Raw genomic sequence first — 24,407 nt, forward strand, 5'->3', positions numbered from 1 at the left:
GAGGGGATCATTCTTCTCCCTCATTTTATTTGATTTCAAACAATGAGAAAGATAGGATCTACAAGAGAACCATGACTGATTTCTTATTCCTTCCTTTTCCTTTCCAAAGGCACAGAAAACATCTTTTATGCTTTAAACTTGTTTTGGTGTCATTCTATCTTTCTCTTCCCATCTTTCTCTTCAACCACCACTGTTCAGGAACATCAGGAAGATTAAATGGATGGTAAGTTTGGAGAAGGAATATTATAGGCCATATGGAGCTGTCAGTCACAGTGCTTATTGTGGCCCCAGTGTCGCTAAGAGAAAAACATCCCACCCAGCAGAGGTACTAAAGGGGTAGCACTATTGGTTTACAGGCAGACCATGCAGGTTTGGGTCTAGAACACGCAAATAATGCAAATATCACAATAAAGCAAGTCAAATGAAGTTTTTTGGTTTTCCAGTGCATATGAAAGTAATGTGTATATTATACTGAAGCCTTTAGGTATACAATAGCATTTTGTCTTTAAAAACACAGACCTTAAGGGGCACCTGGGTGGCTCAGTCGGTTAAGTGTCCAACTTCAGCTCAGGTCACAATCTCGTGGTTCACGGGTTTGAGCCCCACATCCAGCTTTGTGCCAACAACTTGGAGCCTGTAGCCTGCTTCGGATTCTGTGTCTCCCTCTCTCTCTGTCCCTCCCCTACTTGCACTCTGTCTCTCTCAAAAATAAACATTTAATAAAAATTTTTTAAATAAATAAAAATACATACTTTAATTTAAAAATACTTTATTGCAAAAAAAAATTGCTAACCCTTATGTGAGCTTTCAGTGAATTATAATCTTTTTTGCTGCTGGATGGTCTTGCCTCAATGTTAACAGCGCTGATTGATCAGGGTGGTGGTTGACAGAGGTTGGGGAGGCTGCAGCAATTTCTTAAAATAAGACAACAGTGAAGTTTGACTCTTCCTTTCAGTAGCTTGTGATAGTGCTTGATAGCATTTTACCTACAGTAGAACTTCTTTCAAAATTAAGCTCAATCCTCTCAAATTCTGCCACTGCTTTATTAATAAGTTTTTTGTGATATTTGAAATCCTTTGTTTTCATTTTAACAAACTTCACAGCATCTTCACCAGGAGAAGATTCCATCTCAAGAAACTACTTTCTTTCCTAATCTGTAAGAAGCAATTTCTCATCAGTTCAGGTTTTATGAGACTCCAGCAATTCGGTCCCATTGTCAGGCTCCACTTCTGATTCTGGCTCTCTTGCTATTTCCACCACATCTGCAGTTACTTTCTGCACTGAAGTCTTGAACTCCCTTAAAGTCATCTATGAGGGCTGGGATCAGCTTCTTCCAAACGCTTATTCATGTCAGTAATTTGATCTCTTCCCATGAATCATGAATGTTCTTAATGGCATCTAGAATGGTGACTCCTTTCCAGGTTTTCAACTGATGCTACCTAGATCTACTAGAGGAATCACCATCTATGATAGCTACAGCCTTATGAAATGTTGAAAGTCAAAAGGACCCCTTAATTCTTGGGCTGCAGAATGGATGTTGTGTTAGCAGGCATGAAAACAGCTTTAATCCCATTGTATATCTCCATCAGAGGTCTTGGTTGACCAGGTGCATTGCCAATGAATGGTAACATTTTGTGAGGATTTTTTTTCCTGAGCAGTAGGTCTCAACAATGGGCTTAAAATATTCAGTAAAGCACATTATAAATGGATGTACTGTCATCCAGGCTTTGTTGTTCCACATATAGAGCACAGGCAGAGAAGATTTAGCATAATTCTTAAGGGCCTTAGGTTATTTGGAATGCCAAATGGCATTGGCTTCAACTTGAAGTCATCAGCATTATCCCCTAACAAGAGAGTCAGCCTGTCCTTTGAAGCTTTGAAGCCAGGCATGGACTTCTCTCCAGGTATGAAAAAGTCCTAGATGGCATCTTTTTCCAATAGAAGTCTATTTTGCCTGCATTGAAAATCTGCTGTTTAGAGTAGCCAGCTTCATTAAATATCATTCATAAATGAACCAGATCTTTTGGATAACTTGCTGCAGCTTCTACATCAGCACTTGCTACTTCATTTTACACTTTTATGTTATGGATAACATAACCAACCTCTGCTGGCTTCAAAGTTTCCTTCTGCAACTTCCTCACCTCTCTCAGCCTTCATAGAATTGGAGAGTTAGGGCCTTGCTCTGGATTAGGCTCTGACTTAAGGGGATGTTGTGGTTGGTTTGATCTTCTATCCAGACTACTAAAGTTGATATCAGCAATAAGATTTTCTTATCGTTTGTGTGTTAAACTGGAGTAGCACTTTTAATGTCCTTCAAGAACTTTTCCTTTGCATTCACAATTTGGCTAACTGTTGGCACAAGAGACCTAGTGTTTGGCCTATTGGCTTTCAACAGGCCCTCCTCACTAAACTGAATCGTTTCTAGCCTTTGATTTAAAGTGACATATATACAATTAATCCTTTTACTTGAACACTTAGAAGCCATTGCAGGGTTATTAATTGGCCTAATTTTGATATTTTTGTGTCCCAGGGAATAGGGAGATGAGATGAAGAGGAGAGAGAGGGGAGGGACTGGTGGAACAATCATACATATTTTATTGATGACGTTCACCATCATATGGGCACGGCTCGTGGCACTCCAAAACAACATCAAAGATAGTGTCCACTGATCATCATAAGAAGTACAATAATAATAAAAAAATGGAAATATCATGAGAATTACCAAAATGGACATGGAGACATGAACTGAGCAAATGCTGTTGAAAAATGGCACTGAAAGACTTGTTCCGTGTAGAGCTGTGGCTCAGTCGGTTAAGCATCTGACTCCTGGTTTCCACTCACATCATGATCTCGGGGTTCATGGGTTCGAGCCCCACATTGGGCTCTGCATTGATAGTGTGAAGCCTGCTTTGGATTCCCTCTCTCTCTCTCCCCCAAAATAAATAATTAAAACAAAAATATTTTTTAATAATAATTAAAATGAGAAAATAGTAGTTTACAAACTGTCCAGATCAGCAACATTGGCAGCATTGGGAACTCATTAGAAATATAAATTCTCCATCCCCACCCCAAGACCTACTGAATCTGGGGATAGGCCACCCAATTGTTATTTTAAGTAATTCTGATGCACACTATAGTTTTGCCTGAACTTCTAATGGTAGCTGATTGGACCAAGGGTGACTACCTGACTCAAGTACAGCCAAGCCATAGGCTCCTGTAGCCTGTGGTAGGCTGTGGTGTGAGACAGAGGAACTGGACAAGCCAGTCCTCCTCTTCTTTTTTTTTTTTAAATTTTTTTTTTCAACGTTTATTTATTTTTGGGACAGAGAGAGACAGAGCATGAACGGGCGAGGGGCAGAGAGAGAGGGAGACACAGAATCGGAAACAGGCTCCAGGCTCTGAGCCATCAGCCCAGAGCCCGACGCGGGGCTCGAACTCACGGAGCGCGAGATCATGACCTGGCTGAAGTCGGACGCTTAACCGACTGCGCCACCCAGGCGCCCCATCCAGTCCTCCTCTTCTTGACAGCTGAGTGGGGAAACAGTGATCCCCGAATGTTAGCAGCACAGGCAATACTGAGTGAGGCTGTGCTGTGGTGTTGAGGCCATGAAGGGTCCTGGGTACTGGAAATAGGAACTGTACTGTGATTAAACAGAAGCTGTGGGGGAAAAAAGATAAGAGGATACACTCCTCAAGGTAAGGCAATTGCAGAAGGAATTAATGTGCAGGGAATAACAGACCTCTTGGGGAAGTGGGCAGTGAACCAGGGCAGCACCCAAGTGAAAATCAAGAACACCTGCTACAGAATCTTCAGGTTCTGGTTCCATTCTCAACGGTGTTACAGTCCCTTCTGAAGTGGAATAGTTAACTTTTCTGCTGCTCCTGTTCTGTTTGTGAATCCTTAAAATGTATCTCTTCTTTGCATTTTCTTTAAGGAAGCTGTGTGTGTGTGTGTGTGTGTGTGTGTGTGTGTGTGTGTGTGTGTGTGTGTGTGTGTGTGTGCTTTCAAGGAGGGAGAGAAGTAAGACCAACCTATTATAAGACCAACCTATTATAAGAAAAGAAGAAAACCAACAAACAAAAAATGTAAAATTTTCTGTCTGTGAGTTTTCCTCATTGACTGCAGCACAATTTAGCAAATTTAAAAAGCCTAAGTTAATAGGCTTTCCAGTCAGGTGATTTCACCACACAATGGCTCTGAAGAATGCCTAATGAAGAACTGCCTGGCAACATTTTCCTACCTGTAATTATTTGCACTTCTCATTTTTACTCTCTAAACATATAGAGGATAGTGTCGTATTAAAAATGAAAACCTGGGGTGCCTGACTAGCTCAGTCGGTTAAGCGTCCAACTTCGGCTCAGGTCACAGTCTCATAGTTCGTGGGTTCAAGCCCCGCATCAGACTCTGTGATGACAGCTCAGAGCCTGGAGCCTGTATCACATTCTGTGTCTCCCTCTCTCTCTGCTCCTCCCCCACTCACGCTCTGTCTCTGTCTCTGTCTCTCTCAAAAATAAACAACCATTAAAAAAAATGAAAACCTTTGGGGCACCTGGGTGGCTCAGTCGGTTAAGTGTCTGACTTCAGCTCAGGTCATGATCTCACAGTCAGTAAGTTCAGGCCCCACATTGGGGCCTGCTTCGGATTCTGTATCTCCCTCTCTCTCTGCCCCTCCTCTCCTCAGGCTGTTTCTCTCTGTGTCTGAAAAATAAATAAACCTAAAAAACAATAAATAAAAATAAAGAAGTTTGGAATGCTCATTTGAGATATTAGATAGTTTAATAATTATAATAATCATAACTAATAAATTTTTAGCTATTACTGTAAACCAAGAAATGTTCTAAATATCTCACGTATTTTGAATTATTTAATGCCAGTTCCACAAGGGAAAGAGTTTTTATCTGTTTTGTTCTCAAACCTGGAATCATGCTGGATAGCTAGTCAATATGCAATAAATACTTATTGAATGAATTACAATGGGGCATCACAAAATCCTGGATGGAGGTGCTATCCATTCATCGCACAGACACTCCTGCTGTCAGTATGGAAAGTCACATCCTGAATGTCTATGTGAGCATAACAATGTCAGGCAGCAAGCTTCTGAGACAAAGAACCTGATCTTTAGGGTCCATCTTACAAATGTTTTGAAGCATCGTTATTTAAGGAATTTTGATGTTCCACAATAAAAACCTTTCAGAGTCTCAAGGTTTTTATTCCTTTAATGATTCATTCATTTATTTGACAAATATTTACTTAGCACTTATACATACCATGTGTTGTTAGAGTGATGGAGGATATAGCATTGAACACTAAAGACGCTATACTTGCCCTGATAGGGAGACAGGTCACAAAAAATAATTTCAGGTAGTGACAAGTACATGGAGACAATAAAAGAGGTGATGTGATATGACATAATAGAGAAGGGCTGCTTTATATTTGGAGATCAAGAAAGGCTTCACTGAAGAGATAATACTTGTGTTGAGACCTGAATGACAAGAAAGAGCCAGCCATGAAAAGGGTAGGGCATCGCAGGTGGAGGCAACAACAAACGCAAAGACCTGCAGGTGGATTGTACTTGCTGGGTTTTCAGAAGCAGTAAGAAGGATACCATGGCTGGAACGTGGTGAGCAAAGGTCACATGATTGAAGATGAAATGAGAGGGGGAGACAGATCAAAGAGGGTCCTATGAGTCGTGGTGGCAGCCAGGAGGTGTGTGTTCTGAACTCTCTTCAAGAATGGACCTGCCACAAGGAGTACAGTCAACTGACAGTCTCCAGCAGCAGCCCCTGTGGGATCAGCCAGTATTTAAACTGAGGACACACTTGTCCTTGGCATCTCCAGCCAATGACTGAACACAGTGGGAAGACGAGGAGCTGCCCATTTTGGCTCCATGCAAGACTCCTCTAATGAGCAATCTTTGCTCTAGAATTTCCCTTTGTGCTTGCTTAGACCTTCTCAGTGCAGCACTGTATCGGTTCTCCAGAGAAACAGGACCAACAGAAGGTAGATCTAAACATAGACATAGAAGAGATGCAGACATAGATAATGAGATTTATTATAAGGAATGGGATTATGTGATTACGGAGGCTGAAAAGTCCTATATCTACCACCTGCAAGCTGGAGACCCAGGAAAGCTGGTGATGTCATTCCAAAGCCTGAGAATCAGGGAGCTGATGGTGCAGGTTCGAGTCTAGGTCTGAAAGTTTGAGAACCATCGAGTCCCAAAAGCGGAACATCAGTGTTCCCACTCAAGTAGTCAAAAAGCTAATTCAACCTTCCTTCACTTTTTTTGTTCCATCCAGGTGCTCAATGGATTGGACGATGCCCTCCCACATTGGAGAAGGCCATATGCTTTAATAAATCCACTGATTCAAATCCTAATCTGTTCTGAAACACCCTCATAGACACACCCAGAAATAATGTTGACCCCATGGCCAGTCAGGTTAACACATGAAGTTAACCTTCACAAACACCAGACCCAGAGGCTTTTCCTGCCCAGTGTTTCCTCCTGGTTCCTTCCTTTCATCGGTGTCGTGCCTGTATTGGAGCTTTTGATGCTCCAATTGAGTATTGAGTATTGAGGCTTTTGATGCCAACCCCTCCTCATTCTCTCTCCCATTTGTAGTTTTCACAGGTGTTAACACCAAAGAACTCTCTTGCACTTCTAATGGAATCCTGGCACCTGTTTTTTGAGAGAAACCACAATAATACAGTTGATACTAAAAATGGTCCAAGAACTCAGGTGACAAGATGAGTTTTTGGACGGGGTCACTCACTGCCTAAGTGGCAGTGAGGACTCCCATTTTGATGGTGTGTGGGACACATATAATTCCTGGCACAAGGTGGCAACCCATCTGCTAAAAATTTTACTGGTTGTGACCTGGGAACATGTCCATGTGGAAAGGAATGTCTGTGATGGTGTGCGGACTCAAATTTGAAAGGTCAATAGGTACAATAAATCCACGGATAATGGGCTGTCTGGTTATTACCAAGTTGCATTGATCCCCTACAAAGCATAATAAAAAACTGAAGGCAGTTAATAGTCAAAAACTGAGTGAGAGAGCCAGAGGGCCTCTTTGGTAACTTGCAAAGAGGCCCTTATCCATTACTGTGCAAGACCAGACTCAGTTGAGTGGTAGGCTGATGGGCTAATTGTTAGAACCCAGAAATCCAGAGATGTTTGGACATTCAGCTAATGCAAGTCTCCTATGCTAAAGTTAGGGATCAGGTTGGAAAAACCTGGGGCCTGAAACATGGGACAGGGACATTTAGGTGGATGCGCTTGGGAAATGTAGCTGTATAGACTTTGAACCCCCATAGCCTGTAGAGGTGGCCTATCCCTCCCTATAGAGAAGTAACAGCTCCCCCATGGGGGAAGACACTGTAGAACCCCCTCCCTTACAAGGTAATAGGTCCCCCTGACACAAGGAGCTGCGATGTGGTGTCTCATGGGGTGTCTCTTGTTTGGACGAGGGCCCCCAAATGTAGGGCAATGATCAGGTGGACGCCAACGGTGCAGGAGGTGAAAGAATTCACCAGAGGCAGAATAAAGGCAATAGAAGTTCATTGAATACACTGCAAGGGAGCATGGGCGGGACAGCCAAGGAGAGGCTATATGCCATGAGGCAGTGAGTGGGGGCTATTTTTAAAGAGGGAAAGTGAGGAGGTAGGCTATGTATGGAATTCTTCCTTTTTTGGTAACTGTGCCTGGTTGTAAGTAGCCCATTGGTCATTTAGGGCCTATGGATATTTTGGGATGGGTCTCCCGATGGGCCTGTTTGTATTCAGCCAGGTGATTGCTGAGGGCCCTTTCTACATTCCATCACCCAAACCTGTTTGTCTAAAAGTGTCTCTTCATGCTCCACCTCCTCTGTGGCTGCCAGACTATAAACAGGGTTAAATCCCAGTATAGCCAAACATAAGAAATGCTGGGCCTGATAAAAGGAGAAAAAAGACTTTATGTTAAAGGAGATGCAAGAATAATTATCATGGTGGAGACATTGGAATGCCTTATGCATTATTGATGGTATGTAAAATGGCACAACCATTTCGATTTTAGCCATCCTGACAGGTGTGAGGTGATATCTCATTGTGGTTTCGATTTGCATTTCCTTGATGTTAAGTAATGTTGAACATCTTTTCATGTGCCTGCTGGCCATCTGTGAGTCTTTGGAGAAATGTCTGTTCATGTCTTCTGCTCATTTTGATTAGATTATTTGTATTTTTGGTGTTGAGTTGTGTAAATTCTTTATATATTTTGGATACTGACCATTTGGATATGTCATTTGCAAATATCCTCTCCCATTCAGTAGGTTGTCTTTTAGCTTTGTTGATTGTTTCCTTCAATGTGCAGAAGTGTTTTATTTTGATGTACTCCTGATAGTTTACTTTTGGTTTTGTTTCCCTTGCCTCGGGAGACATATGTAGAAAAACGTTGCTATAGCTGATGTAGAGAAATTACTGCCTGTGCTCTCTTCTAGGGTTTTTATGGTTTCAGGACTCACTTTTCAGTCCTTAACCCATTTTGAGTTTATTTTGTATATGATGTAAGAAAGTGATCCAGGTTTATTCTTTTGCATGCAGATCCAGCCACTTTGGAAAACAGTTTGGCAGATCCCTTGAAAGGTTAAAACGGAATTACAATATGACCAAACAGTCCCACTCCTAGTTTATTCCCAACAGAAATGGAAACATTACTCATAATGGCTAAAACTCAACAGTTCAGGCAAGAAGGAATGATGTTTGCATTTGTTCCAAGAGACCAGAAGACCCACCGAGGACTATAACCCCTTGGAGGGCTCAGAGGACACACATTCCCCAAGGCCATCAGACATGCACCGGGCAGAGGGGCACCAGCATCAGTCAGCAGTTCAGTGGAGGCTTGCCTCTGCAGGCCAGGGCTGACTGGGAAGGGCAGCCACAAAGCTGGAGCTTGCAAATAACAATGGAGATGACAGGGTCCTGGGGTAATACAAGCTAGCTGGTGGCATTTATCATTAGCCTCCAGGGGGATAGCATTAGTGCAACAGCAGACAAGTAGGAAGGGGAGCCAAGGAGACTTGCCCCACAGGGTGTGTGTGGATGGTAAAATAGGTGAGTAACCAACAGAGCGCTGCTACAGTTAGAAGGAGGCTAAGGGTGGTCGGCCCACTAAAAAGAGTGCAGACATCAGCAAGCTCAACCAATACTGGCCTCAATCTCAGCTGCTGTGCTTGATGTGGCATTGTTGCCAGAACAGACTTGAATTAAGAATGGTTTTTATGTTTTTCAAGGTTTGTAAAATAACAACAGCAATGAAATTGAAGAATATGCAACAGAGAAACTATGCAGCCCATAAAGCCTAAAATATTTGTCATCTGGCCCTTTATAGAAAAATTTTGCCCATCCCTGCTTTACAGTTTTACTCTCCATCTGTGTTAATGTTCTTGCCCTGTGTCATAGTACAGTTTGAAGAGAGCTGGACTAAGTTATCTGGACATCCTCAGAATATTATGAAGCTATATCACACTGATGATATTAGGTTAATCAGCCAGGATGAGCAAGAGGGGGTTAGCACTGGAGGCCTTTGTATAAAACATAACACTCCAGAGAAGGGAGATAAGCCCGTGAAGATTCAAGAATTGTCCATCTCCATAAAGGTGGGTTCACTGGTCAGGCCTGTGCCAGGACAGCTTCTCCAAAGTGAAACAGATTGCTGCATTAGGCATCCTGTGAAAAAGGAAGCACAAGGGCTAGTCTGGTTCTAGAGACAACTATTCCACAGCTAGGACTGTTGAGATAGCCCATACACCAGGTAACATGGAAGGGCAGGTTTAAGTGGGGCTAGGAGAAAGAAAGAGCTCAGCAGCAGGAAAGAGGCCATATGGAGAGAATGGCAAGCCCAAGTGAAAGAATCACTACACTAGGCCTCAGGGATTCATTAGAAGCAAAGTTGTGCCATCCACAGCAGAGAATGACTGTGATGATTAATTTTGTGTCACCTTCACTGGACCATGAGGCACCCAGATACTTGGTCAAACATTATTTCAGTTGTTTCTGTAAGGGTGTCTTTTGATTAGGTTAACATTTAAGTTGGTAGACTGACAAAAGCAAATTGTTCTCCTTCATGTTGGTGGGCCCCATATAATCAGTTGATGGCCAGACTAGCATAAAAAGGCTGATCCTCCCCTGAGTAAGAGAGAGTTCTTCCTCTCCAAATGCCTTTGAACTGGTACATCACCTTCTCTCCTGCCTTCAGGCTTGAACTGAAACATTTGCTCTTCCTGGGTCTTGAGCCTGCCAGCCTTTGGACTAAAACTACACCATTATCTCTCCTGGTTCTCAGACTTAGACTTGGACTTATATTATCAGTTATTTTGGATCTCCAGCTTTCCCATTCACCCTGCAGATCTGGGGACTTGCCTGCCTCCGTAGTCATGTAATTCAATTCCTCATAATAAATCTCTTTATTATTAATTTATTTATTTTTAATTTTTTTTAATGTTTATTTTTGACAGAGAAAGAGAGAGACAGAGCATGAGTGGGGGAGGGGCAGAGAGGGAGACACAGAATCCGAATCAGGCTCCAGGCTCTGAGCTGTCAGCACAGAGCCTAACACAGGGCTAGAACTCATGGAACTGTGAGATCATGACCTGAGCTGAAGTTGGATGCTCAACCGACTGAGCCACCCAGGTGCCCCTCTTTATTATTTATTCACACACACACACATACACACACACACACACTCTCTCTCTCTCTCTCGATTCTGTTTCTCTGGAGAACCCTGAGAAATGAAATTATGCATCTTTTATTTTATTATTTTAAGTTTTATTAAGCAGGTAAGAGGGGCAGAGGGAGAGAGAGGAAGAATTCCAAACAGGCTCCATGCGGAGCATGGAGCCTGATGCAGGGCTCAATCCCATGACCCTGGGATCAAAACCTGATCTGAAATCAAGAACTGGATGCTCAACCAAGTGGGCCACCCAGGAGCCCCAATTATGCATCTTTTAAAAGCAGTTCTTGCTTTTAAAAGCAGTGCTCCTAAGCACTGCTCCTAAGCACTGGTAGAGATAGAAAGACATGCTCCTAAGCACTGATAGAGATAGAATCGTTGGTGACCAAGTAATCATGAATCTGGAACTGCATTATTAACTTGTTCTGTCAGACCCACTAAGTTCTTAAGTCAGGAAAGCTGAACAACAATCCATTATGAGATGGAAATGGCACATCCAAGATCACGTCCAAGCAAGACGTGATGACATGAGCAAGCTGCACATAACCACCATTGCACCAGTGCCCCTTCCTCCACTCATATTTAGGGTCATGTAGGGGTCTCTTATGACTTACAGAAGTAGGAGAAAAAAAGCCCAAGCTGGGTTTTTGTATGGGCAGCCCCAGGTTGAGGATGCAACCCGAAAATGGATGGGAGAGCTAGTAGCATGCCTTATCCACAGGCATGTTTTCCCACCAACACAGCAATTGAGCAGGAGACCCATTTCATAAGGAAGGAGATGCAGGGGTGAACCCATCCAATGGTTTTATCTCATACCACATCAACCAGAAACAAGCTGTCCTTGTGGAAACTGGGAGTGAGTTACTGAGGGCACAGTTGAAATGCCAGCTTGGAGGCCATCCTCTTCGGGATGGGGTCATTTATAAGGATGCCTATATGGCACTGTGTCCCCAAGTAGTAGGAGTAAATGGTTTAGGAATCAAGGGGGTGGTAGTAGAAGTGGCCCCACTTATTATCATTTGTTTTTTTTTTTTAATTTTTTTAACGTTTATTTATTTTTTGAGACAGAGAGAGACAGAGCATGAACAGGGGAGGGGCAGAGAGAGAGGGAGACACAGACTCTGAAACAGGCTCCAGGCTCTGAGCTGTCAGCACAGAGCCCGATGCGGGGCTCGAACTCAGGGACCGTGAGATCATGACCTGAGCCGAAGTCGGATGCTTAACCGACCAAGCCACCCAGGCGCCCCCACTTATTATCATTTGTAATAACCCGCTGGGGACTTTGTTCCTCCCATCTCTGGAACTCTAAGCCCTGCAGAGTTGAAGGTCCTGGTCCATTAGATACAGGAAGGGTCCCACTGAACTGTAAGTCATGGCTGCCATCAGGGCACTTTGGATTCCTTGTGTTCAGAGACCAGCAGGCAATATAAGGAATCTCTAATTTGGCAGGGAAATTGACCTGATTGTCAGAAAAAAATGTGAGGTGTCTTCTTAAAACTGCACAATGGCACTGCTTTTCACTTACAGTAAAAGTTTACCATATCGTACATCATCGAGCCCTCTGCTACCTTTCTGATCTCCCTTTCTTTTTATCTTCCTTTTGCTCACTCTATTGTAGCCAAACTCATCTCCTTGCTGCTTAGAAAACATGCATACTTTCAGGGCTAGGGTTCTTTCATCCAGCTTCATTAGTAGAAGGAGCAAGAAGACCAGCACAAGTACCTCAAAAGGGAGGTGGAGAGTGGGAGAGACACTGAATAAAATGACCTTATTTGTACAGAGTTGGTTGGTGAATTGCATGTTTACCTCTACTGTCTAGTGTAAGCCTCTTCATGTAGGGATTTCTTACCAATATCTTCCACTCACTCTTTGATTGGTGACCAGTAAGAAATTATCCAGTGGCTTGAGACAGGAGGTTGAATCTGGAGAATCTACAAAGTATCCATTTTGGATAATGATTGCTAAAAATAGCAAACTATTTTTTGAGGTACTATGAAATTCCAAGCACTGGGCTAAGCCTTTACATACTTTAACTTAATCTTTTTTTTTTTTTTTTTACATTTTAACGTTTATTCATTTTTGAGAGACAGAGAGATAGAGCATGAACGGGGGAGGGGCGGGAGATAGGGAGACACAGAATCCGAAGCAGGCTCCAGGCTCTGTGCTAACAGCACAGAGCCCGACACGGGGCTCAAACTTACAACCGCGAGATTGTGACCTAGGCCGAAGTCAGACGCTTAACAGAGTGAGCCAGGCAGGCGCCTCAACTCACTTAATCTTTATAAAACCTCTAAGAAGAAGATATTGTTATCCCTATTTCACATATAAAGAAATAGAGGCTCAGAAAGGTGAATTGGCTTATGTCCTACCTCTCGCAAGTGGATAGCTTTAAACTCAGCTCTTTCTAAGCCTAGATCTGTATTATTTTCTCAGCAATCTGCTTCCCTTTAAGAGAAAGAGGTCACATTCATTCATTTATCCATTAATTCAATAAATTCACTGAGTGCTTATCACATGCCAGGCTTTGGCCTAATTTTGCCGATAACAGGGGTGAAAATTGGCAGGCTTCTTGCCTTCATGGAGGTCATACCCTAATGGTATAGGAGGATCATGAATCTAAGGTGTTCAGTTTTCAGAAGGGCAGCTGACACAGCATGTGCAGAGACTGAACTTTTGCATAGAGACTGATAACAATTATCTTTGACCTAGACTCTGGAATCTAAATTGTCCATAGTAAATTTATAACCATAGTTAAAACAATGAACTTTTAGCCTCACCAACTGTGAAATGGGTATAATCATAGTAGGCTCCTTGTCAAGTGGTTGTGATCTCAAATAATAAAGTGTTTGAAAGCTCTTGGAAAACTGTGAGATAGTCAACAAGGGGGAAAGGACTATCCTATATTCTATTTTTAAAGTTTATTTATTTATTGGGGGGGGGGCAGAAAGTGAGAGGGAGAGAGAGAACCCGAAGCAGGCTTCATGCTCAGCACTGAGCCCAAAGCAGGGCTCTATCTCACAGCGATGAGATCATGACCGGAGCTGAAATCCAGAGTTGGTCGCCCAACTGACTGAGCCACCCAGGAGCCCCTATATTCTTTAATAAAAAACAAACCAACAAAATCCAAATGTAAACTAGATAGTGATATAACAAACACCTAGATACCCATAAACAAAAAGCTTCAACAAATATCAACTCAAGGCCAATTCTGTTTCAATTCTAGTCACCACCTTCCTCCCATCACCCATTTTTTGGGAAGGAAATCCTTGACAGCATATCTCCTTATCTATATATAGATTCCACCACATAAATTTCAAAGGAAGGGATTCTTTTAAAAAACATAACCACAAATACTATTACCAATCTTAAAAATCTACACGCAAAATTGATATTAATTCCTTAATTTTATTGAATATGGTAGTTTGATTCAGGGTCATATTTCCCTGATTATCTCAAAAATGTTTAGATCTCAAAAGAATGTTTGAATCAATATTTAAATAAGATGCAGGGGCGCCTGGGTGGCTCAGTCGGTTGGGCGGCCAACTTCGGCTCAGGTCATGCTCTCATGGTTCATGGGTTCGAGCCCCGTGTCAGGCTCTGTGCTGACAGCTCGGAGCCTGGAGCCTGCTTCAGAATCATGACTCCCCCCACCTCTCTGTCCCCTTCCCAGCTCATGCTCTGTCTCTGTCTCTCAAAAAATAAATAAACGTTAAAATTTTTTTTAAAAATAAGATGCATATATTACAGTTGGTTGAGGTATCATTTTATTCTTTCTACCTCTTTTTCTTTTGATTTTTTTTTCCTGAGGAAACTGGGTCCTGTAAAACAGTAGCTCTTGAACTTTAGTGTGTATTCGTGTGCATCAGTATGCATCAGAATCATCTAGAAAACATGTTAAAACACGGGTTGCTGGGGGTGCCTGGGTGGCTCATTCATTTAAGCATCTGACTCTCGATTTCACCTCAGGTCATGATCTCACAAGCCCCACATTGGGCTCTGTGCTGACAGTGAAGAGCCTGCTTGGGAGTCTCCCCCCCTCCCCCCCAAATGCTTGCAGGCTCTCTCTCTCTCAAAAATAAATAAATATTAAAAACAACAACAACAACAACAAACCACAGGTTGCTGCATCCTGTCTCCACAGATTCTGACTGAATACTACATTTCTAACGTGTCCCCGGATGATGCTGACGCTGGCTGGTCTGAGACTTTTCAAGAGCCACTGTTGTACCTATCCCAGTGTACCTAGGATTTCTCTAATTATACCCTCAGTGAAGTGTTTCAATACGCTCATCTTCCCCTTATTTCTTATTAAGGGAAGTTTCTTTAATTGCCTACAGTACAGCATAATGACTAAACTCAGGTTTTAAGTTAGATTGGGCTTAAAACTTGTTTTTTGACACTTAATTTGCTATGTGACCTTGGGCAAGTAATTTAATTGCTCTGTGAACCCAGTATTACAGGATCCTCGGGGCACCTGGGGCTCAGTTGGTTGAGCCTCTGACTTTGGCTCTGGTCATGAACTCACGGCTTGTGAGTTGAGCCCTGCGTCGGGCTCTGTGCTGGCAGCTCAGAGCCTAGAACCTGCTTCAGATTCTGTCTCCCTCTCCCTCTCTCTCTCTCTCTCTCTCTCTGCCCCTCTCCCGCTTGTGGTCTCTCTCTTTCTTTCTCTCTCTCAAAAATAAACGTTAAAAAATTTAAAAAATATTACAGGGTCCCTGTGAGGATTAATGAGATTTCAAAAAGTTAAGTACTTACTTAGCATACTGCCTGGCATTTAGCAAATGCTCAACAAATTTGATTATCATTTTTCAACCAAGAAATAATGATGAGGCTCAGAGTCGCTGTAAGGCCTTGAGTTTTGTAGGGTTTTGCGTTGCAGGGTTAGCGGAGCCTACCAGAGGCGCTCCATAGGAATGGTACCCAGAGAAAGTTGGAGAGACAGCAAGGCTACCTCAAAAATCAACTCAGGGTTGGCTCCTTTAAGGAGGGCGCAGTCACGTGACCCACCTGGTCACATGGCTTGCGGGACAACATGGCTGCGCCCTCACTAGGGCTGGCTGGTGGATCCTGCGCCCGGCTCGGTCTCGTCCTCTTGCTGCCACTGTTCTTGCTGCCGGGCGAGGCGGCTGGGGGCGAAGAGGCCAGGACTGGCGCGGGCGCGGGCGCGGCTTCCCTGGCGGGCTCATGCGGCTGTGGCACTCCCCAGCGGCGCGGGGACCATGGCAGCTCGGCGGCCGCGCACCGATACTCGCGGGAAGCGAACGCCCCCGGGCAGGTCCCGGGAGAGCGGCCGCTCGCGCCCACCAAGGTGCTCTCTAGATTCCCTGAAGGCGGGTGGGGACCTCGGGGTTCTTGGACAGGGTCGGGATGAGCAAGGCAAGGGGTTTGCAGGAAGGCAGGTAAAGATCATAACCACACCCCAAGTCGCTCACGTGCTGATTCGATTCGATGAAAAGCACCTCCCCCCTTTTCCCCCTCAAGACGGTGGGATCTTGGGGCCCGGCTGAATCCTGCTTGTTAGGGAATTTGGTTTGAGGACAGTTGACACTCCCCTTTCTCACTTCTTACTCATTTCCTCCTTACTCCACCCCATCTTCCTCTTGAGTTTCTCAGGCGTTTACGGGCGACAGGTTTTATTAACTGTGAAGGAATCTGGACAGTGGTCTTTAAATGTCGTTAACATTGTTGTATGTTTATCGATAGATTCTTCCAGTAGACACTGGTTCTTTTGTTTTGTTTTTTCAGTAGACTTTCTTGAGGGCAAGGACTTGTCCTGTTTATCTTATTATCCTTATTCAGCACATAGGAAGGACCAAACCAATTGTAGTTCCTTTATTAGTGTTATTATCTGTGCCTCTCTTAGTGCCTGGATGTGTTAAGTGTTAGTATATATGAATAATAACATTAGTAACAACAGTTACTTCATTCTTTCCAGGTACTTTGCATATTGGTATGGGTGTGGAATTATGGGGACTAGAACCCAGATGTTTGACTCCTAAACTCCTTCTTGTATATCTAGTACATCCTTTCCTTATTTTTTCTATCCCCCTTTTCTTTCCTGTGGTTTAATTCTGAACAGTACTCAGGACTTAGGTGAGAGGTAGTGTCTTCCATCAGGCCATGCCTGACTTCTTCCTTTTTCTTCCTCTTCAGTATTTCCGTATGCTGCCACCATAGTAGTTCTTTACTTTCACATTACAGTTACCAAAGATACTGTCTGGGGGTGCCTTTCCCCAGCTAGGGAGTGAGGATGTTGGGGGTGAGGACTCTAACTTTGTGGCTCAGGTATAGAGGGTTAGGAGGTTGGTAGCTGGGCTTCTGGTTGTTTCTCTATCCTGTGTAATTTTTGGCCTTATACATTTTCTGGTTGTTACTCAGAGGATGCCCTGATTTATTAGTGTTTATCTTTTGTGTGGTAGGAGCCCTGGTTATTGTTGTAGTGTGTATTGACCATTGATGATTTTAATTTCTTTCTACCTTTGTGGTAAATGATAATCAGTTCCTCCCTCCTTCAAAAGAGAATGCCTTGTATCTTTTTATCTGCTTTGTTACTAACAGGGTGACATTTACAGATTGATCTATATCAAATTTTTCCCTAGAACCTTTTGGCCAGTATAGAACATGCCTCATTTTAAGTGCTCTAACTTCTTTTTAAATTTCAGAATGAGATGTGGGTGCCAATGTCTGTTTAATTATGTTCATAAGATAAACATTTTTTTTCCTTTTTTCAGAGTGGTTTTGGGTCTGGCCTAGGTATTGTTTGAGTCATTTTTGGCAAGTTCCTGTTTGCTTGTTTGTTTGTTTCTTCCATACATGTTTTTATTTTATGCTAGTCTTCCCTTGAATTCACTTTCTCTAATGTTTGGAGGCATCTTATGCTATTAGTGAACTAGCTGTTGCTGAGAACACAGCTCACAAGCATTCAAGGACTCTACTTAATGACTGAACCCAAAGTAGCCTTGTTATCAAGACAAAAGACTTCATAAGAGGCAGTTCTTCTCTCTATGTTTTCCTTAGTTTCAAGTGTTTCAGTTCATGTGGAGATGACTTTGGTCTAATTCTGACACTTAGCCATTATTCTGAATTCAAGAAGTCCAATATTATGAGAGAGATACTTGGTTGTAGTGATTGACATTGTTTCCCTTAATTTTCTTTTTTTTTAAACTTACTGTTTCTTTTAGAGGATTTTTACATTTAAAACAAAACTGAGAAGAAGGTACAGAAATTTCCCATATATCCCCAGCCCCTACACAATGTATAGCCTCCCCAGTTATCAACATCCTCCACCAGAATGGTACATTTGTTACAAATGATGAGCCTGCATTTATGTATCATAGTTATCCGAAGTCCATAGTTTTCCTTAGGGTTCACACTTGGTGTTGTGCGTTGTATGGGTTTGGACAAATGTATGGTGTATATTCATCATTATCATATAGTGTGGTATATAGTATAGTATTTTCATTCCCCTAAAACTGTTTGTGCTCCCTCTATTCATTCCTTCCCCTCCTCCCCACTGGCAACGTCTGATCTTTTTATTGTGCCCATAGTTTTGCCTTTTCTGGAATGCCACAATTGGAATTATATACTATGTAGCCTTTCAGATTGGCTTCTTTCTTTGGTAATATGCATTTACGATTCTTCGATGTCTTTTCATAGTTTAATAGCTAGTTTCTTTGTAGCACTGAATAATATCCATAAACTACAGTTTATCACTCCATTCACTTACCAAAGGGCATCTTGCTTGCATTTAAGTTTTGGCAATTAGGAATAAAGCTGCTATAAACATCTGTGTGCAGGTTTTTGTATGGACATAAATTTTCATAAATACCAAGAAGCACAATTGCTGGAACATATGGCAAGAATATGCTTAGGTTTTTAAGAAACTGCAAAATTGTCTTCCAAAGTGGTTGTATCATTTTGCATTCCCACTAGCAATATATGAGCGTTCCTCTTGCTCCACACTGTCACCAGCATTTGGTGTTGTCATTGTTCCAGATTTTGGGCATTCTGAGGTATGTAGTGGTATCTCACTGTTGTTTTAGTTTGCATTTTTTTGCTTAACATATGATATCTTTGCCATCTGTGTGTCTTCTGTGTTGAGGTGTCTGTTAAGTCTTTGGCCCATTTTTATTTTCCTTTTAATTTTTTTCCTTTTCTTTTTTGATGTTTATTTATTTTGAGAGAGAAAGAGAGCAAGAGCGAGAGTGAGCAGGGGAGGGGCAGAGAAAGGGGGAGACAGAGAATCCCAAGCAGGCTTCACACTGTTAGTGTGGAGCCTGATGAGGGCTCGAACCCACAAACCATGAGATCATGACCTGTGCTGAAATCAAGAGTCAGACACGTAACTGACTGAGGCACCCAGGTGCCCCTTGGCCCGTTTTTAAATCAGATTGTTTTGTTTTCTTATTGTTGAGTTTGAAGAGTTCTTTGTTTTGGATAACAGTCCTTTATCAGATGTGTCATCTGCGAATTTTTCTTAGTCTGTGGCTTGTCTTCTCATTCTCTTGAATTATTTTTTGAAGAGCAGAAATTTTTAATTTTATTGAAGCCTGGCTTGGCACCTTCTTTTGTGGATGATGCCTTTGATGTTGTGTCTAAAAAGTCATCACCTGGGCCCCTGGGTGGCTCAGTCAGTTAAGCATCTGACTTCAGCTCAGGTCATGATCTCACGGTTCGTGAGTTCAAGCCCCGTGTCGGGCTGTGTGCTGACAGCTCAGAGCCTGGAGCCTGCTTCAGTTTCTGTGCCTCCCTCTCTCTCTGCCCCTCCCCTGTTCAAGTCTGTCTGTGTGTCTGTCTCTCTCTCAAAAGTAAATAAACATTAAAAAAATTAAAAAAGTCATCACCATACCCATTGTCATCTAGGTTTTCTCCTATGTTATCTTCTAAGAGTTTTACAGTTTTGCATTTTAGATTTAGGTCTGTGATCTATTTTGAGTTAATTTTTGTGAAGGGTATAATGTCTGTGTCTGGATTATTATTTTTATGTGAATATCCAGTTGTTCTAGCACTGTTTATTGAAGAGACTCTTTGCTCCACTGTTTTGCCTTAGCTCCTTCCTCAAAGACCAGTTGACTTTCCTTACAGATGTTTTCTCCTGGGCTCTCTTTTCTGTTTTATTGATCTATTTGTTCTTTCACCAGTATACACCATCTTGATTACTGTAACTTTACAGTAACTCTTCAAGTTGGGTAGCATCCACCCTCTAGCTTTGTTTTTTTCCTTCAGTATTGTGTTGGCTATTCTGGGTCTTTTGTCTGTTCATATAAACTTAGAATCACTTTGTTGATATCATAAAATAACTTTCTGAGGTTTGGATTGGGGTTGTATTAAATCTAATTTTTTTCTTTTGTCTTTAGTTTAATTCAGCAGATGTTTATTTGGTACACATATTTTATAACACTACCTTATGTCCTGGGCATAAAGAAAAGAAAAAGACCTATGCGCTCCCCTTAAGGCATTTACCATTTACTCTCTGGTGGGTGTGCGCTTGCTAGCGTCTACACATGTGCACTCTCTGTTCCCCCATCGTTTTCTCCCCCTACCTTCCTCTCTCTCTCACTCTCTCTCTCCCTTCCCCCTCCACGCACAATTACATGTAAGCATCATTTTTCCATAGTGATAACACTACAGGAGAAATATGTTACAAAGCCCTTGGAGAGGAAGCAACAATTCATTCCTCCTGGACAAATTAGGAAATGTCTTAAAGAAAAGGTCACATTAGAGCTAGGGCTTGAAGGAGACATTTTCAGGAGCTGGGATGGAAGGACAGATTGAAGGACATTCCAAGAAGGGGAGGAGCGTGGGCACAAACAAAGCGTTGTGCAGGTGCATGGTGTGTTCTGGGAAATGTTAGTAATGTAAGGTTTCTGGGGATGACATTTTCACACTTTTTAACGTAACGCTTTTCAACTGTGAGTCTTTTTTTGTATTTCAATTCATTTAATGATCACTTGGCAAGATTAGGGACACAAAATAATAAATAGCACTGGCTTTACCCTCAAGGAATTTACAGTTTCATTGGAAAGTTCTTGCAGTAAAAATTGTATGGGAAACAACTTAGATATTTTAAAATTTTACTCAAGTCCCTTCTGGTTAAAAATATATATAATTCTCAATGAGAAAATTGTCCTAACGATTTCTACTGGGGTTATTTTGTACAAGGTAGCAAGATGTTTTGATCTCCGTGTATCTTTTAAAACTGTTGCTTGAAAGGCATTTGGAATCATGGGATGATTAAATTGTATGTCATGGCTCTGTATGTATGGGTAACTCCAGTCCTGATTTCCTATCTGAGAATGTTTCTGATTGGGTAATGCTTTCCCATGTGTCGAAGCATGATCGAATGCCATCTCTTCCATGAAACCTTTCCTCCAGAAAGTAGTATTAAAGGCAACTTGTATATTTTCTTTGGTATTTTCTGTGAGTTGTCTGATATTCTACATGGGAAGTATTTTTAGACCTTTTTAAATCTCTGTATCTCTATTGCCAGAGTGCCTTACACAATTTTAGACGTTCTCTAATAATTGCTTGAATGATCTGTTACCTTTTTTTGGTGGCTACAATACTGAAAAAAGTGCTGTGGGAATAAAGGGTGTCCCATACTTTGAAGAAAACTTTGTAAAATAATCTTTTGCTGTGTCTCATCCTCCCAAGAATCCAGTAAGAGATACTATTGCCCACTTTACAGATGAGGCCACTGAGGCTTAATAGACTCATAAATCCCAGGGCTTGAAGGAACTTTAATGTTATTCCGTCTATAACTATTGTCTGTCTGTGTACGCGGTAGACTAAGAGAATGGTATAGATAGAGAAGCCTTGTATAGACAGCTAAGGCAGATCCAGAGATCATGCTTCTTTTTTTCACCTCACTTTCTTCTGAGCCTTTAGCTTATTAGATTTGAGGAGAGGAAAGAAGGAAAAGGGAGGCCTACCCAAAAGTGTTCATATAAGCTTATTTCATTTTTGTATGTAAGATAAAAATCTCACAGCAAGGGAAAGAAAAGGCAAAGCTGACCTCAGCTGGAAAAAAAGTGGGAGGAGGGCCATTATGGGCTCTCATAGTTGAAAAGTTCAAGAGCAGATAAGGCCCCAGACACAACTGGTTCCAGGGCCTGAGGCAGTATCTTCAGATCTTCCTTTTTGACTGTCTCCTGGCTCTTCTTTCTTATGTGTTTGCTCCGTTTTCAGGCAATCTCTCTCTTTCTGTCTATCTCTTTTTACTGATGGAAGAGAGAGTACCCGTTTTCTCAAAGTCACAGTTGGCCAACCTGAGCCACAGTAGGTGGGGTAAGAGCTCACGACTCTCTATACTTAGAGAGTTGAATACATGGTTTTCAAAGGGATGTCAATTGCTCTGACAAGAACAGGAAGCATTGAATGCCAGGTGGGCAAAAGTATAGATGCCCACTGCACCTGGCTGGAGTGTATAGCCCAAATATGGTTCTAGGGGTAAAAGAATCACCTTGACTTCTGTGCTTTTGGCTTGAGTGGCATTGACACAAACTGTGGTGTGGCAAAAGGGTTTTAACATACTTTCGAGGAGGAATGGATTGTTTGAATCTGGAACTTCAAAAGGAAGACTTGATTAGAATGGTTCTTTCATCTGGCTTGCGGTCCTACAGATTGAAACACCTGGTGCTCTGGATTTTACCAGCACCACATTTCACATTTGTAGGACAGGAAACTTTATCTCATTCATGGAAATTGGAAATTCTGATCTACTCAGAGCAATGCAGGCTACTGTTATCTATTACTTCCAGAACGCCTCCAGAACGGAAACTTGGCTTATTCAGGGTTGGCTATCTCTGATGGTTAATGAAAGAAGAAGAAAAAGAAAAACTAGGCCAGGAGTCCACAGTGGAAGTTGTGATTGTATTAGCATTGTTGGTACTCACCTTGAGGGAGAAGAGGATGAGAAAATGAGGTGATTGTAAAACTTCATTAGGAACAAGGCACACAGCTTCCTGTGGGTTTGAACACCTGTTCTCAGGATAGGACCTGAGATAGGTCTGCTGCTGGAGAGCTTTTTCATTTTTACCTTTTAAGTCCTTTATTAAACCTCTTTTTAGACCATTTTAATAATCATTTTAAAACTACACTTGAAGCTTTTGTCTGAAGTCTTCTATTTTTCTGCTTCTCTGCAGAACTGCTTAACATTCTGCCTTCTCTTCCAAGGCCTGAGGAATCTTGTGTCTCAGACATTTGGAGGATTATGAGAATAATGCATGAACCTAGTTTAGTCCTTGAGCACAGTCTTTCTTTTGGGGGGAGGGGAGGCAAAGCTTTTATGTCACACAATTCAACCTGTGCCTATTACTCCTCTATACTACAACGGCTTTACATTATACCCAGTCACAGAAATACTGCAAGAATACTTCCTAGGAACCCCAAAATAATATTGACCCTGTTCATTTGGTCTGTCTCCAAATGTTCTAATTTCTTCACACTGGAAAACTCCTCCCTGTGTAGGTTGGAGCATTTTCTGGTGGAGAGCTGTGTTGCTTTGTAGTTGATCAGCGTACTACCCGAGGGTGTGGACTGGCTTCTTCCCGAGCTGGTGATCTGGCTTTGGGCTGTGGTTTCTGCTTCCCATAAAATTACCTTGTGGTTGCTTTTGAGAATTTCCTTTGGCCTGAGATTCCAGAAGACAGTGCATTTGGATCTGAGGTTCAAAGGTAAAGATGAGGCCCAAACTCTACTAAGAAAATATAGAATGTTTGTCAAGCAGTGTCTTTTACACAGGTTTCACTATCATGCAACCATGCTATCCAAGTCTGGGACTGTGTTATAAAAGAAAAAGAATTTTTACAATTAGGAATAATTCAAATAGCTAATTCCTCATCATATTCATGATTTCACTCATTCAAGTCCATAAAGATTTTTTTTTTTTAAGTGTCTGCCCTGAACTATGTGCCATGCTAGGCCCTGGGGATATAGAAGTGAAAACTTTATTTGTGATTCCTAAAGAGCCTAGGATCTAGGGGAGGTGAAAACCCATCATTAAGTTACTGTGTGTGCCACTTTTTAGGATACATAGAGGTATTTATTTGAGGAACCCAAATGAGGGACATACGACTCAGACAGAGGAGGGAATTGTAGGCAATAGGCCTAGAGGAAGTGATCTTGAATATTGACTGTTTACAGACAGTGTAGGTAGAATACATGGTGAGGGAGATGGTGAGAGATTAGGTGTCAAGCCTTAGATACTTTATTTTACTCTGAAAAGGTGAGGGGCACACCTAAACAAATTAAGTAGGAAAGTGGTATATGATTAAATTGACATGAACCTTGAGATCATCACCTGAGCCAAAACCAAGAGTTGCTTAACTGACTGAACCACCCATGCACCCCTACACTATGTGCTTCTTTTTTTTTTTTTTTTTTAAATTTTTTTTTTTCAACGTTTATTTATTTTTGGGACAGAGAGAGACAGAGCATGAACGGGGGAGGGGCAGAGAGAGAGGGAGACACAGAATCAGAAACAGGCTCCAGGCTCTGAGCCATCAGCCCAGAGCCTGATGCGGGGCTCGAACTCACGGAGCGTGAGATCGTGACCTGGCTGAAGTCGGACGCTTAACCGACTGCGCCACCCAGGCGCCCCACTATGTGCTTCTTAATGAAGAAGACATCACCACCTCTAGGGAAGTTTTAACTACCCCCAAATCAAACCTGAATCTGATAAAGCCTCCAGATTCAGCT

The 24,407-nt window shown here is 42.2% G+C and overlaps 1 protein-coding gene across 2 annotated transcripts in view; it reads left to right on the forward strand.

Moving 5' to 3' along the window:
- Positions 1 to 15,720: 15,720 nt before the first annotated feature.
- The window catches only part of SUMF1 (sulfatase modifying factor 1), a 93,835-nt gene continuing 85,148 nt past the window's right edge, over positions 15,721 to 24,407 (forward strand). For both annotated transcript variants that reach the window (XM_025922588.2, XM_086697552.1), the window contains exon 1: positions 15,721 to 16,017. In XM_025922588.2, coding sequence (XP_025778373.1) covers positions 15,742 to 16,017 — 276 coding nt within the window. In that variant the 5' untranslated portion in view covers positions 15,721 to 15,741. The remainder of the gene's footprint in view (positions 16,018 to 24,407) is intronic.

This window comes from Puma concolor, chromosome A2, assembly GCF_028749965.1.
Source record: "Puma concolor isolate L17-30 chromosome A2, mPumCon1.1.hap2, whole genome shotgun sequence".
In the NCBI taxonomy this organism is placed as follows: Eukaryota; Metazoa; Chordata; class Mammalia; order Carnivora; family Felidae; genus Puma; species Puma concolor.